This window comes from Corvus cornix, chromosome 12, assembly GCF_000738735.6.
Source record: "Corvus cornix cornix isolate S_Up_H32 chromosome 12, ASM73873v5, whole genome shotgun sequence".
NCBI lineage: Eukaryota > Metazoa > Chordata > Aves > Passeriformes > Corvidae > Corvus > Corvus cornix.
The window spans coordinates 9,272,877-9,289,321 of NC_046342.1; the positions used below are offsets into that span (position 1 = coordinate 9,272,877).

Below are 16,445 nucleotides of genomic sequence, written 5' to 3' on the forward strand. Positions count from 1 at the left end.
TTTGTTAGCTGCTAAGCACCTACCTGGAATTCGGATTTTAAATTTACCACTTTGTCCAAAACCACCGTCTATTATTCCATCTTCTCCTGTAGACAGTTTCACTTTCAGACCCACAAAAATTTGGATGTTTGTTTCCTTTTTAAACAACGAACGACCAATCACACTGTAATCATCCATCACCTGCAAAAAAAAAAAAAGGATTCATAAGTTTACAATCTAAAGTGACGAAATTATCCATGATACATGCTAAGTTTGGCAACTTCTATCACTCTGCCTCTGACAAACCATTTATCCCCAAATGAGCAAAACTCTAGATGAGTCATCTAAACTGCTGAGTTTAAGGCAATTTGTGTCTAAAATCATAGAAGACTTTATGACTTAACCTATTTCTGCTTCTACCTCCCTTACCAAAACATAGGAAGAATAAAACCTGCATCAGAACATGCTGTAAAGATCAGTTAATTAAAATCTTTTTTCTGCTTTGAAACCTTTCCATGAAAGTCACTTAAGTACCTATGCTCACAAAAAAGTTTATTTCATTATTTATTCTACAGCTAAGTACATTATCACCTACATAAACATTCTTTCTTTCTCTTAGCTCCAGATCTGCACTCCAACAGCTACACTTCCAAAGAATGACAGTGTTTCTAAATAGAGCCTTTTAAATATTCACCTTTACATACATACTGATTTGTTAAACCAAGAGCCTTATGACCATTGTATCCAATTTTAATTTCAAGGTTTGTAACCCAGTGGGAAGAACCATTCCAAGTTGAATTCTTAATTAAGCTATCAGGAACAAGAGGCAGTGAGGTTGGTGGGTAAGGCAAGATAAACAACCCTCCCTTAGGCATTACAAAGTATAAGGTGCAGTCAAGTGAGCCTAATCCTGTAGGTGTGAATATCCTTGTATACCCGACGCCTGGAGTTACTCTACCTTGTAGACGCGGAAAGAACATTTATTTATCAGAATAAATATGGGGATATTACTGAAATCTTTCCAAGATTATTTTTTGTGGTAAAAGTTGCAGCTCCTCTTCATATCTTGGGAACCTTTTTTAGCTACACCTAAGGGTTTTAAAGACCAAAGTGACTTAGAACAGCAAAGAATTACAACCAGTTTTGAACACTTCCTTTCCTCCAGTTTAAATGCACTCAAAATATTGATGACTCAAAGTATTGCTGGTTTATTAAGCAACTGTCCTCCCCTGAAGCCTCCTCCATAAACTATAATGCATACAGAGACTCAAATCCCTAGGACTGTTATTGTTTTGTTACACATATATGCCTCTACTTTAATGCCAATCTCAGTATGGTAGTAAATCTAGCATCAGAAATTTCATTTTTGTTTTATTTTAAACAGAGCTTCCTTGCTCAGCTATAAACAGCCTTGAAAGGGCTGTGCAGTATTAGAGAGCACTGGCAGGACCTCTCCCTGTCCTGACCAGATGCAGGATGAGAAATATCTACAGCCCTTCTTGCTTCTGTCACATGGACATGACAGCAGGACAAGCAGCTCTGCTCTGGGTGCAGCCAAGGCTGTAGGCAGAAACACTCAGATGCCTCAACAACATTCACTACCTGAACATCCACTCCTCATCTCTCCCCAAAATGACACATTTCTGGCTTTTTGTTGTGTTTGACCTCTCCCACTGCTTCAAAATAGCTTGTGAACCACTGATGGCAGTATCACTGCTCAGCAACATCTTGGCTGAAATGTAAAACTGAATAGTATCTCTTCCTAGAGCCCCTGATAATAGGTGGTGGTAGAGGGAGCAGAAGCTTTCAGGCACACTCACCTTTCTTTGGGTCTGAAACAGAAGACTAGAAGAAAAAGAAGCTGTTAATTCCAACCTGAAGAAGCACTTACATTCTCAAAACCTACATTTTTTCCAGTTGCAGTAGCTGGAGAAATTCAAGTGTTACTTCATCCTATAAATCTTTTATTCCTAAAGCAAGAATTTCAAAACTGTTCATCCCTCTTGTTCCACTGCTGGCTACATGTTTCTTCCCCCCATGCTTGAAATACAGACAGTACAATATGCTCCAGGGAAGATCTCCAATATATCTATTATTTTTGCAGTTATCCCTCAAATGGCACAGGAAGCCAACTTTAAAGGCCACACAAACATCTTTTATTTTTCCAAGAGCACTTCAAAGTTATAGTTAACTTAATTAAAAATGGAATTACAGGGTGAGCAACCATACTAGGCTAGCATGGTTCAGTTTAGAGCCTCCCCAGCAAGGTTGACAGAAAAAAACCCAGTGATTTCTGTGAACAAGTGTTACAGGCATCATGTACCTTAGAGTAAACCAGCAATGATAACCTTTAACTGATTATTAGAACAGAAACAAAATCTATCACCATTTAGCTATGCCACACTCACTTAAAACCTTTGAATTAAAAAACCCTCATCTTTTATAAAGAAAGGTGCTTTTTAGGGTCTTGCTCTTGTACATTCAGTATAGCAGAGTAACCAAGGGCTCCAGATGCACTGTTCTTTTCACTCTAATGGTCAACTCCTTAAAAAAAAAAAATCCCTCCTTTAACCAATCAATACGTTCTGTAGGTATCACCATGATTCCTTGGGCATCTCTACAGGCCATTAGAAACAAAACCACTTTAGTGGTGCTGAGATAGTAAGTGATCAGTGACTTGCCTGACTGGCTATTTGGAATAAAATCTTTATGACCCAAGGTCTCAGTCTCACACACTAAATACTACACACCCCATCCTGTGCCATCCATGCCCTCTGGTGAGCCTACCATCAATTTATCCCTGACAAAGACAAAATAACTAGAGAATGCCTGTCCTAACAGGAACTAAGATAACTGGATCAGTCTCTGCATTAAAATAAATGAGTGTAGCAGAGAATTGCTATGAAGGAAAGCTCATTTTCTGAACTTTAAGATTACATTAGGAAAAAAAATAAAAGAAAAATTAAATTTTTGGTTTAGTTGTGCTTTGTAAAAAGGCAGAGAAATACATGTTGCTCTCTCTAACTGAAACTCAACACTTCCAATTACTTTACCAGCAATTTACCTCCAATCGTGGGATTTTAAGTTAATCCCCTTTGAGTTCTCAGAACATCTACAATGGCAATCACTTTGCCTATTAGCTGAACAGCCTTTTGGGAGAGCTTTCTGCTTGTCTCTCAAACACTTTTTTTCAGTATAAAATATTATGAACTTACAAATCCAAATGCCACAAAGACAGTAAGGGATACGCAGTCTGCTCTGAAGCAGCAGCAAGGGGCCTAGCAATGAGGGCAGACTAATTTTATTAACTTCAGGGAAACTTCAAAAAGCTTTAGGGCTTTAATGCCAGACAGAGACGACCCCAAAAGTCAGTTTAAGTGCTGCATAAACAAAGGATTAGGGCAAGAAAAAGCTGAAGGCTCCTTGCATTTCTTGTTTATATTGTCATATGACCTAGTAGGAGTGGGAGAGGGCTGCCTCTCTGACTTTAATCCCCCATGGTGTACAGTGGCGTTTCAGTTCACTGACCTACATTATGATAATATTTTTTTAAATTTATGGGCAGAGGTGTAGCATCAAACTCACTTAAGGACTTTAGAAAAAGAAAAGGGGCGGGAAGGGAAAAATACCCAGAAGAGAAATTTTCTGGCTAGTATAGTCTCCCCCTCTCACTTAGGTTAGATCAGCAGCTTAGAAAGGGATTTCAAGTTCAAAGGGAACGTCTCTGTTACTCTTGTTTTATGGCTTAGACCAGAGGACACAATAGCACTGAGTTTATGAAATATCCCTTCCCAGTTGGCTTTTGTGTTTGCACAAAAAAAGTAAACAGTGCTTTATAACCATAGGTGAAGTATGTGCATCTCTAGAACATAACCCTTGTGCTAAAACCAAGAAGTTCACATAAAAAAATAACCAACTCGCACTCCCCATCTCAGGAGTACTTACTCTGCCTTAGACTGTTTGCAAAACCACAGTTCATGTTATGTGCTAGAATTCAGTGCAAACCATAGTATTAATTCCAAGGAAAAACAACTCTGGGATTCCCCCTGGAGCAGGATAGCAAGTTACACTGTCCAGCCTGTTAAAGGTCCTCCTTTTTACAATAATTTAGAAATGACTGTCATCTGAACACCCTCTCAAACAATCCATCACACACATTTTGAGAGCAAGTAACTCTCATCTCTTAATGTATCTGTAGGAGAACGAAAAAGTGGATCAGAACAGAAATACACAAGTGGTACCAGTATGAGAGGGAAATAAGGAAAGGTATAAGACAGAGAAAGTAAAAGCACTGAATATTAAATACTAGAAAATATACAGAGAAAGAGAAGCAATAACCTTTTCTGATTTAATAAAAATTATATGAGTGTAAAAAGAAACATTTTTTAAAAGCCTAAGGATTATTCGCAAACTGATAAATTGGTTCATTGAAACTAAAGCAGAAAAACAACAGGAGAGGAAAAAGGAACAAAAAGAACCCATGACTAACACAGAGAATACAAAGCATTTTTATTACTTTTTTGTACCTCAGAAAAAGTACACTCGAGACATCTTCATCATGATCAGTGACAGCTCATTTATTTCTAAAAAACAGTTTCAAGCAATTTCCATTTCTGTGTCAGAAATGGGAATATTTTTGAGGCAGCAAATTCCAGTTCTTTTTTAAAACAAAGTTTCATACGTTGAGAAAATGATGGTACATGAGGCCACAAAAAGGGTGAAGGAGAAAGGAACTGAGAGAATTGCACCAATGATTGAATTTCCAGCTTTTTTGACTCTACAAAGACTCCTAGTTTATAGCTGGTTACTGAGAACTAGGTGAACAACTTGGTACAAAGAAAGAATTATTTGGTCAGCCACAGCTTTTTTTCCTCAAGAGCTTACTTACGGAAGCATAAAGACTTTTCTTTCTGCAACTGCCTCCAGCACTAGAAGCCTTCAGCTTCAGGTCTCATTACTGCTGTTTTCATAGAAGCCATCCCATCAACATCTCCACATATCCATTAACTTGGTTTTCAGATGTTCGTCCCATCTCTCACCAGTCCATGTTTCCTGTATCCAAGACACATTTTCCTTTCTCTGCCTTTCTGAGTAAAGGGACAATCGTGTTTGGGAATATTTAACAAGCAGCCATGAAATCCCCCTCTCTTTGCTGAGCATTGTGCCGCCACTAGAGCCTGGTAAAACCTTGCCTGGCAGCAAAAAAAAGGAGTGATGAGTACTGAGTCAGGACAATGAGTGAGAGGCGTACAACCAGACTGCTTTAGGTTCTAAAAGCTCCATACCTCCCCAACAACATTCTCCAGGCACATACAGGGTACCAACAGGGCACTACTCATTCATTATGCACCTTTACAGTCCAAGTTTCCTTCACCTCTATTTAAAGCTTAGAAGGGTTGAATCCCAAAACAAACACAGGCACTGAATTCCTGACATGGTCTGAATGAACACATTAGTTTTACCAAGTAAGAAGAAACTGGTTCATGTCATGATTTCATTTTTTATTAATCTATGCTGCATTCCCGTTATGTGGGAAAGGCAACATCAACAGATATGGAAAAGAGGAGGCTCAAGAGTGTTACTACATCCTACACCATCCATCTCCAGATCAGCCAGCCTTGGCTTTCTACACAGATTAAAAACCCTGTGATGTTTACTATCCAAGAAAAAAAACAAGAAACGGGCTGTTCTGTAGACAAGATGGAATGTACAGGTCTTGACCTGCATTTGTAAGCACGACACAGAGAGGACTGCCAAGCTGAAGAGGGCTCCTCTTCCTGGAGAAGGTTCTGAGCAGCCAGGAGGACTCTGGTGGTATCTCCATGACTTAAAAACATACAGGCAATTTCTTAACTATTTTCAAGTATTTTAACTGTGGTGATTTCAGGTTCTTAGATCCTAAACATCCAAAAGGATACATCAGTAGGACATGGCAAGTCTCATTTGGAATATTGCATAGACCTGGCACGTAGCAGGAGGTCAGGTATAGTGACAGTAAGTTAAATTTCTTTCTAAAGGAAACAGCCCACAAATAGATTGAGGAGGGCAGGGGGAACAAAGAGCAGAGGCTTACAAAATCCATACTGGAAATTAAGCAGGCAACAAGGATGGGACAGGCCTGGAAAGAGCTGCCTGAAGCAACTGATGCTGAGGAAGGGAGATAGCTGGCTCTTGACAGATTTGCATTCCCCTCTCATGACACAGCATAGACATACAAATATCCTGAGTCTGTCCCCTCCCCTAAGGATCTCTAACTCCAGTGTTGGATCTGCTACCTCTATTGGGTAACAGCTTCCTTCTGCCATTTGGCTAACAAGGTTTGTGCTATCAAGGAACAGAAGCCTCTGCTACACAGTCAGATATTTGCAATTCCAGCCCCAGTGAAGGTGTACAGCAAAGGCATGGCCATGCTTCAGTAATACGGAGGTTTAGTTTTACTTTATCTTTTTACTTTAAAAATACCTAGGAAATTAAATAACTTAGGTTTTATATAAATGTAAGTTGCAGAATTGGGCACTTAAGAAATGCCAGATGTCCATACAACCTTACCCCTGTTCCTCTTTGATATGCCCCATGATATAGTCTTTACACGACCACATCCAAAAAAATTTCAGAGGAACCTTGCCTTATTAAGTGCACAGGGTAGAGGCACAGGGGAACAGAATTAATGTTGCATAGGCAACTGTAAATCTAGTATTTCCTAACTTTCAAGTTCTTGATTTTGCAACCTACGTAACATTCTTAATTTATTTTTGTATCCAATAAATAAAATGGTGTATTGGTTGCCTTGCTGACAAACTGATTCCCCCACAGGTGACTCTTACACAACCTCAGAAAAATCAAGACCAGCTGTCCACACACTTGCAAGACTCAAAAGCATGTCTGCATTTTAAATTTAATAATATAAATAATAACCATAGGTGTTACTCAAACCTTGCAAAATTCTACTACCCAGTCACATGGAGCAAGCCATTCTTTTGCTGATGAGTGAAAAAAACCATTTTTTTTCCTATGGGTAAGAAAACAGATTCTGCAACTTACCTGGTTCACTTTTATGACAAATTTATTGTACTGTGTTAATCCATATGCTGAGTTAGGCTATATCAGGAAACATCACCATCCTTTTCTCAGCAGTGTTTAGCAGAAATGGTATTTCTGTTTAATGGGCAGTAAGCCCTCCCTTCCCCCTTCTCCCACCAAGCTTCTCAAACTCTTTTACTCAAAAACGAAACAAGAGGCAATAAATAAATGCATCTTTTATATTCCTATTTAGCAGTGCATTTGAACTAGTGAATGTGCTGTGCACTTTTATTCACCTGATTGCCTTAATCTCTGTATTATTACTGTATTTAGCATACCATCAGCAGCCAAGCAGAACCAAACAAACTCATGTTCAGACTTCAAAGCAGGAAAAATATTAATTGTGGCGTCTGCATGTTTATAGTAGATGATGGAGTGACATCCACCACTTCTCCCAGCTAGAGTCACAGAGGGTTCTGCAGACAGCCCAGGCCACTGCTTGTGCCTGCAGGCAGCACTCAATCAGATTTCACAGTCTGGCCTTGTTACTCACTTTGTGCCCCTATCAGCCTGCACAGCCCACCTCAGTCACCCAGAAAGCATCATTACCTGGCTGATGCAGGGTTTTACTTGCTATGCCCCTGGCACTACACTGTCACTATAAGAAAATAACAGATGCAACATTAGCTCCAGTAAGGCAACGAAACATCCTTTACCTAGAAATACGTTTGATGGAAGAATCTAACTATCCAAGAAGGTAAAATTTAATTCTCTTCATTCACAGCAGCACCATGCAACCACGCAAAAGAAAATTCAAGGAACAGTATTTTCTGTCGCACATGTTTTAAAAACAGTCTATAGGTACAACTCTGTGAAACAAATTCTAGTATTACAGGTATGTGGAAAGGATTCAGTGAAAAAAATACTGGTGTTGCTTATGCATGATCCACCACCGAGGAATGTTTCCAGACAGCAATACTCTGGTACTCCCACATTAACCTACTGCCTCCTCAAGCAAAGGTAATGTCCACAGAACTGGTCACATCCCTTAAATTAATCACGTCAAATGTTCCTATTCACTCATGGGCAAGTCCATTTTTCCTCCTATGCACCCTCCTTCAGCAGTCTGGTTAAGTTTGTGGCTGAGCTACTACAAACTTGGCATGTGCTCAGTAACTAAATGTTGCTGTTTCCACTCATAAAAAGCCATAAGGAATTAAAAGAAAAAATATGGCTCATAGTTTTTAAAAACCCACCATTTTCAAAACTGCTGCTTTTGAAAATGTCTAGGTCCCCAAGGGACAATCTGGGTCATTGCTGGTCATCAACAAATTTAATACCATTTTGTCACAGTTCCTGCAGATGCTGACTGGTACTCGTCTCCACAATATCCCATCCTTCTTCTGAAAGGCCAGAAAGATCTGCGAAGTGATGGAGACAAAGACCTTCCCTTTGACCACTCAGGTAATGCACTTGCTCTGACAAAGCTCTTCCTATCCTGCTGTAAGAAGAAGAAAAAAACCCAACACTTTTTAAAGATGCTGAAAGATAAGCTTTCCTCCATTCAGGCTTCAAAAGAGATGCACTGATAAAGATCTTGATAACTTACCCTGCTTTCACATCTTGCTCTTGCAACAAAGAGTTTCTCCTTGGGGACACTTAGATCACAGTAATATCCAAACAATTAGTTACATGCTCTTATTAAGCAATAAGCATCCCTAGAAACTAAGCATGCTGGCTATGTGATGGCCTCAGCCCCCCAGAGAATGAGTACAAGAAGAAAACTCACTATCCAGAAACCCACAAAACCTGTGAACAGAGTGGCTATTAACAAAACCAGGACACCATGCACCATGATTACCATCATGTAAAGCCTAAGAGCAAGGCAAGTAATGAGAAAGATACATTAAAAACTTTGAAATAGAGAAAATTCTTCTAATTGTCAGAGGAACACAGATAAAGTATCTTTAGAAAGGACAAGCAATCTGCTACACTTAAAAAATGAAACCATTCCAGCCAACACGCGTGTATTTTTCACTACACAAGCCTGAAGTGCAGAAGGTGCAGCTCACACTGTGCAAGGCAGAGTTTTCCTTCTCCTTTTGTTTCTGCCACAGAGCTACTGATTTACGAATACCCTTGACAATAGGGCCCTGTGGCAACCATCCTAGGACAAATCCTGCTTGTGCAAACATTTTCAAAACAGGCAGAATATCTGAGTCATGCAGGAAAGCATGATGCACTCCTATGGTTCACCTTTTAGTTGAAACTCTCTCCACTCAACCTGTATGTTCATGGAAGCTAAAGAGCAAATAATGTGACAAATACAAAGGATTTATCCCAGGAACTGAGTAACTGTTTCATGAGTCAGACTAGAACTAACCTGCAATGCTGCACAGAGGTGAAATTCAAAGAAGGTATTTCAGAGATGATGTAGGATTAATATAAGTCTCTGCCCACAGAACTGTGAAGAGCTGAATGGTGAGCAGCTTGTCTCCAGAAGCGAAGCATAAGACGAAGGACAACAGTTGCCGCTAATCTTGGCCATTTGTCTCCAACTCCAGGAGCTGCTGACCTGCTGCAGCTCAGCAAGCCCACACCCACCACCAGCACTGAATGCCAAATCAGAGGGACAAAACCTCCTTCACACTCGTTTACCCCTTTTTTTACCAAGAATCCCACATCACACTCCTTAGAGCCACACTGGAGTTCACAATAACACTCTCTTTTACCTTTTTATCAGTACAAGCCACTTGTTGCCAGCCTAGCTCTTTCCTATTGAAAGCACATTTGTCAGGCAGCCAAGGGTTTGCAAAAATAAAGCATCCAGAGGGCGACAGTCTCTGTCTCCACATAACCACACCAGAAAGATGCTCTTGACAGAAACTTCCTCCCACTGAACTTCTCCCCTCTCTCAAGTCCTCTCTGCAAGAGGAAAGCTGGACTAGTATTTCATATTGTTTTTGAAACCATCAAGTTAAGCAAATACAAACCTCTGCCACTGCCCTCTTAGTTCTGATGGAATAGCGTATTTTGATTTTCCTTAAAACTTACCATACTTACTTTAACATAAAAAAACCCAAAACAACAAACCAGTCTAAAGCAAGAGAGAGCATTCACACATTTCCATAACAGCTCAAAAATATCAAATTATATAATACCAGATAAAAACCATTACTGCAGTAGAATCACACAACTTTTTCATAACCAATATGCAATCCCAGCACCTCAGACAACACTAACTTCTTGTATACTAATTTGTCATAGACCACAGTAATACATATTCCCCTTTACCCTCCTTCCCCCAAAAAATCAGTGAATAAATAAGCAAGGATGCACTACAGACAGGCATACACAAAGATTTTGAAGAACAACAGTAGTCAAGTTTGATTCTTTCTCTCCCAGTGCTCCACTCCATCTTGGCATTAGAGAAGTAAGATACCAAAAGGAAAAAGTGAGCAGTAAAAAATGCAATGACAGGGTACTTGAATTTTTGTAGAACATTTCCATTACTTCAGCAGATGAGAAAAAACAGGAAGCTTAGGCATAAGATTTCATGTAAAATGTACTACTTGAAGACTGTTCGCTAGCTTAAGTATGATTTTTTACTTTAAAATACGGTGTAGTAAATGCCATAGTTTCCATGGATTTGATTTCTATGTGAAACAGGAAAACTGTCACACTTCCTTGTAGAGAGACAAAAAAATGCTGGAGAATAAATATTCTTGTTTTATTAAAAAAAAATTAACCTTACAATCCAGAAGGGTTCTGTGCACAAGGGGCACATGAGAAAAATACCGTGATGCTGAAACATAATGAATTTACAGTTCTTGCTATTCCATCAGTGCTCAGAAAGTAATCAGAATAGGAACAAAAAGCCAAACCATAAATGCCTGATTTCTCCTGGGTAAACTGGTAGTTAAACTGCAGGGAATTTATTTTAATTCCAGCAGCAAGCAGGGGGGCTTGGGAGACCCCACATCAGATTAGCAGCAATGTTTTACAAATGGGCACTATTGAATTCCACTGCATCCCAGTTATGGGAGCATGTTTCTATCCCGAACCTGGGAAGGCGGACGTTACATGCCCCTGCCTCCCTCTCTCCCAGCCTTTCAGGAAGCTATGCAGCTAATTTTCCCCAGCAGTATTCTCTGAAGGAAAAGTTCTGTTCTTGTAAAGGTAACATGTATTTTTTAATTATTATTATTATTATTATTTTATGCCTCCCCAGGGAAGGTGAGGAGGGGGGAGCTTCCTTGCTCAACAGAGAAAGAAATTTTCCTGTATCAGTGCCAAGAATAGACACCCTAAATTCAGCGATCCTAATCTCCAGCCATCCATCAGCAGCAGGGTGGAACCAGCTGATTCAGATTTTCTATTAGCTGGTGACTTTGTGTACAAAAATAAGTCTCTGTACCACCCAATTGTTCCTGCTGCTGTGCTCTGCAAAGCAGACTTAACCAGCGGCTACCTCGGCTGTAAGTACTTCCCCAGCAGGCCCTTTATACCTGGCACAATCCTCTTCCCACCAACTCTTCCAAGTCCCTGAGTGCTCCTGGGACTTTACACCATGAGCCTTTCTTACATTATTTGCCCCATTATCCCTTCAGCATGCATCAGGGAAAATGCCAGCTCCAAGCATCTGCAGTACCACAGAAGGCAAAATCTGGGTGCAAACAAAGCTGCAGAAACTCCTTGATGGCAACTGTCCCTTTACAGGACCAATGAGTATCCATACACACAGTGACCAAGGCACATATATAGGGCACACTGTGAGACAAAAGCAGGGTAAAACAATAAACCTCCCTGATCTACATTTTAAAAGGCACAGGAAGATAAAACAGTTCACTAACATAGCCTAATAAATTACTCTGTTGGTCAAATATTAAATAACCCATGTTCATTGGTTATTTTTTGGGCCAGAAAATAAAGTATGTGTAATTGATTAACATTATTCCATTATTTACACAGTAAAATCAAGAGCAGAATATATAAACTGGCAAACAGTTTGAAAATAACACTAAATAAAAACAATTGAAATTGTATGACCAGAGCTAACAGCAAACTCTGTTAAACCCCATCAGACAACTCACACAGTTGGTACTCGGCAAGTTTTCAAGTGCCATAGATCAGTGCCATGTATGGGGAGTAAAAATAAAGAATGTGGGACCAGCTCACCTCAGTTAGAGAAAAGCATATGTCTCCATGGCTCACACAAACTTCTGTTCCCATTCTTATTGTAAGCCAGGTCTCACTGGATCCTGGCAGCATGAGCCACACACAAGTGAGTCAATCTCTAGCCAAGATAAATGCTAATGTTTCATGAGTTCAGAAAGCTCCAGAGCGCCAGAAGAATGACAGACATATATTTGGTCTAGAGCTTCTCCGCAGCATCGAGCTCAGAACACTCTGGACTCCTAGTTCTGATTCAGTATCTCTGCCAGCTAGAAAGAAAGGCAGCTGGACACATCAAACAAAGGAGACAGTACCCCTGCTACCAAAATTGTGAGGAGTGACTGCAGATTTTGGGTGTTTCAGATAACTCATATAAATAAAGATAAAATTTTCAGAAAGCTACAGACATTTCCCTCCTAACTACCTCCCTTCCTACTGACAAAACCAGCATCCAAAAAACCAACACAATGCCACAGGTCTGTTATTCCTTTGAAATAAAAGGCCGCCAAAATCAGAAGTGGAAATTCAAAGGAGAAACTCATTTTCTGGTTTGGTTGGGGGTTTTTTTTGAGCTAAAAATGCAACAGAAACCTCAGGAAAAAAAGGAAGAAATATGAATTGGTTATTTGATCAATTAATTTAGGGAGGCATTTTGAAGAACCTCACTAATCATGCCCTAGCAGGAATCTTCCTACTATTAAATTAGTAAAGCAAACAAACAATATTCAAGAAGTTTTGCATTATACTTTGCAAACATGGTATCATATGCCAAGTGTTTAGTCTTCTATAGCAAATTAAGCAGAGATGTTATGCAATCCTCAACTCAGCTTTATAGAATTTTGAAAAGAAGAATGCTAAACATTTTGTTCAAACAACGAAGTTTGAGTTAGGGAAAAAACCCTAAAAGAGTTCTTTATCCAATATTTAATAGATCACCGATCATACCAATACATCAAGTAAACAAACGCTGAAGTTTGCATCAACTCTGTTCATTAAGGGGTAAACAATTAAGTCATTTATATATTGTACATCTCCACCTAAACTATTCATCATGAAAAATTCCACTACGCTATGTACAAACAAGTGATTCCCCACTGTTGACTGAAGGGTAACTACCACCAAGGCCGAACCTATGCCATCAATGTAACACCAAACCACTAAAGAGCACATCTCTCCACACTGATGGCAGAGTACAAACAAATCCCCTTTCATTTCCACTGTAGCTGCTAACTCCTCCACCAAGCACCTCTGTCTTCTGCCACACTGAGATGGGTCAAAATACAAGCACTATAGCAGATGATGATGATGATTACTACCTGTGTGACATAGAAACAACATGCCTTAGGCACAGCTTAAGTTCTCCGTGTCATGAACCCAATTCCAACGTCAACATGCTATCACTTGTAAGGCATCCTGTAGGAAATTGCTTTTTTTTTGCATGCTAAAATAAATGCTCTTACTTATTAAAATGTAAAAATACAAAGAGATAATCACTTGTGTTCTTTGTGTTATTTGATCAAATGCTACTTTGTGTTTTCTACTGTCTTTATATTTTCAATGTACTGCAGACTGTGTAGAAGACGTCAGTGAAAAGCTGGAAGTTTGGTCACTTAGAAAGGTGCACAAAGCCAGTCTCTGGGAGGAACACACTGATCAGACTTCAAAAGGATCAGTGAAAAACCAGCCTCAAATTACTCAATACTGGATTGCACTGAATAAACCAGTCCCTTTAAACAGTGATTTCTGTTTGCAAGGAGACCAGATGTAATACATCTGGTATATGAACATCAGAAAAACCTGTGTAAAGGCTCTGGAACACAGCAGTGACAATTCTGTAGCCCACCAACATATGTACTTACACAGGACAAGTATTTCTAGTTCCCGTGTATAGCATTAGAGAGACAGCTTACCCTTTCCACTTGTCCTTCTTTGTGCTTCTGTTTGTACACTTTCAGCTTTGGAAGGAAAGTCTCTGTGTAGTTCTTGTCTTCCATGCCTTGGAGCAGTACCCCATGGAATGCCAGCCTGCAGGTATTGGCATGAATATCCGTATCCAGCTTAGAGCCGATCACAAGACACAGTTTAGGACAAGTGACTGGTTTTTCAAACTCCAGCAAAGCCCACTGCTGTTTTGGGAGCTGGACTTCTCCTGCCTGGTCATTTTCTTTGTTCTCCTCTGAAGAAACCAAGTCCTTGGACAAATATTCCTCTTGATAAAGATAATCTTTTTCAAAATCAAAAACATTTTCTTGAATTTCTTCATTGAAGTCAGCAGGGGCTGGACTGAAAAACATCACTCTTCCCATAACTGTTTCATGACCAACTGTGATGTGGAACTTGGCCTTAGTCTGAAGGGCTCCTCGAAAATACTGAATTTTCTTCAAGGAAATTATGGCAGCATGGATGGTGTGAAGTGAATCTGGGGTGCAAATTAGGCCTCGTTCCAGCAGTTTGGGATCAAACTGGGTCACACAGACACCCACTCTGTCACCCTGCATTGCATAAGTCACAGGAGTATGGAACATCTGCATGGACTTGACCTTCTTTGTCACCTACGGATGAAAGGGGAACAAAAAGAATGAAACAATTAATTGCACATGAGTGCATCATACATGTTTATGTCACATGATATGTACTTATATGGTGATGTATCAGCCACATATGACAGCCTGCTGTCTTGTAAGATGAGTGACCTTCTAGGAGAGTCCACAACTCAAAAAGTAGAAAGCCAACAGACTGAGAACTCCATCATTTAAAGTTACCACATATTTGTACCCCCTACCTTATTCTTTTTGTGTTCATGAGACTGGAAGATTGGCATGACCACAATTATGTCAATACTTACATCATCTGTGCTGCAGTGCCCTCAATACTATCTGCAAATAATCAGACATACCCACACCATGGAATAGCTTAAATATACTCCCTCAAGCATCTGCAGCATCAGAAGTATAGCACTACAATACCCATTCATGCACCCATGTGCCTGTTTTCCCAGCCCTTCCATAAAAATCCCTTCACACACTTCCTTGACATAGTTGAATTAAACTGTAAAATGTTCAGAGCAAAAAAAACTTGTAATGTGTTTGCACAATGAACTCCTACGAACCATCCCTGCAAAATAATTAGTAATATAAAAGCCTAGCCTCTCCTAGTCTATAGTTTTCCATATACTAAGAAAGAAAATCCTCAAGGCCTTCTTAGGAAGATTTGAATGTTCATATATAGCTAGCATTGCTGTCACCAAAATGTGGGGCTCCGTATCTCAGGAATATTGTAGGAAAAGTGAAGCGCCAAACACTACTTATACCAAAATTTCTCAGATGCTATCAAACTTTGACCTTAATGAGCTTGCTACTGTAATATTTATTTCAAGAAGAGGACAAGAATTAAATAGCTTTTAAAGATCAGTCTAGGCTGAGCTTGATCAGACTAAACCGGTTTAGTTTAACAAGGATTCATTTTGGCATTTTTTCTTTTTCAGTTCAGCAAACCATCACCCTTAATAAGTATCCCTATCCCCTCAAGTTGCATGTAACCAAAATTTTTTTCTGGTAATACAGCCACCTGTTGCATTTGTGCTAATGCTGGGTGCTTGGATAGGTAACCACTCTGCTTCAAGTCCCTACATTAGGTAGCTTTTAATACTGAAATTATATCTTTGGCAATAAAAAAAATATTTATCTCCTAAATAAATATTATATACTTGGACAAAAGTCCTTATGACAGTAAAGTTATATACAGGATTTTTAAAAGGCTGAGACCTCAACATTCAGATCCAAGAACTGAACTCACCATGAGAATGCTCAATTCCAGAGATAACTTTTTTAGTATGCTTTTATCTATATAAAATAGATTATACTGTGAGCGTATAGAACAACAACAACATTGCTAGGACAGATCTCAACTCTCAGTATAGTTTCTTCTTCCCTCTCCCTTTACTTAGCATCAATTCTCCAGTTACCGAAAAGGTTCGTGCCAAGTGCTACTGTGCAACTCTCAGCATTCAAGCCTTTATTTTCTTACTCAGCTGGAACTGTTCTTAAATCAATCTCCAACCACTGCATGTCCCTTAGTAGCCCATCTTCTAATCCCAGCTCACCCATTTATCTTCTAACTCCTGAAAGTAAAAAAAAAACAAAAAATGCAAGCACTGATGAAGAGAATGCCAAACCAAAGGACTGGACTCAGCAGTGCTGGGCTTCATCCTCAGATGTCACACAGTGTCAGAGCACAGCATTTAGGTTGGACAGTTCAATATAGTCTAGGGA

General features: G+C 39.5%; 1 protein-coding gene across 2 annotated transcripts in view; it reads right to left on the reverse strand.

Moving 5' to 3' along the window:
* The window catches only part of EEFSEC (eukaryotic elongation factor, selenocysteine-tRNA specific), a 133,039-nt gene that overhangs the window by 51,749 nt on the left and 64,845 nt on the right, over positions 1 to 16,445 (reverse strand). For both annotated transcript variants that reach the window (XM_039558983.1, XM_010390082.4), the window contains exons 5-6: positions 14,085 to 14,726; positions 24 to 180 (exon numbers count right to left, since the gene is read on the reverse strand). In XM_039558983.1, the coding sequence (XP_039414917.1) occupies positions 24 to 180; positions 14,085 to 14,726 (799 nt within the window). The remainder of the gene's footprint in view (positions 1 to 23; positions 181 to 14,084; positions 14,727 to 16,445) is intronic.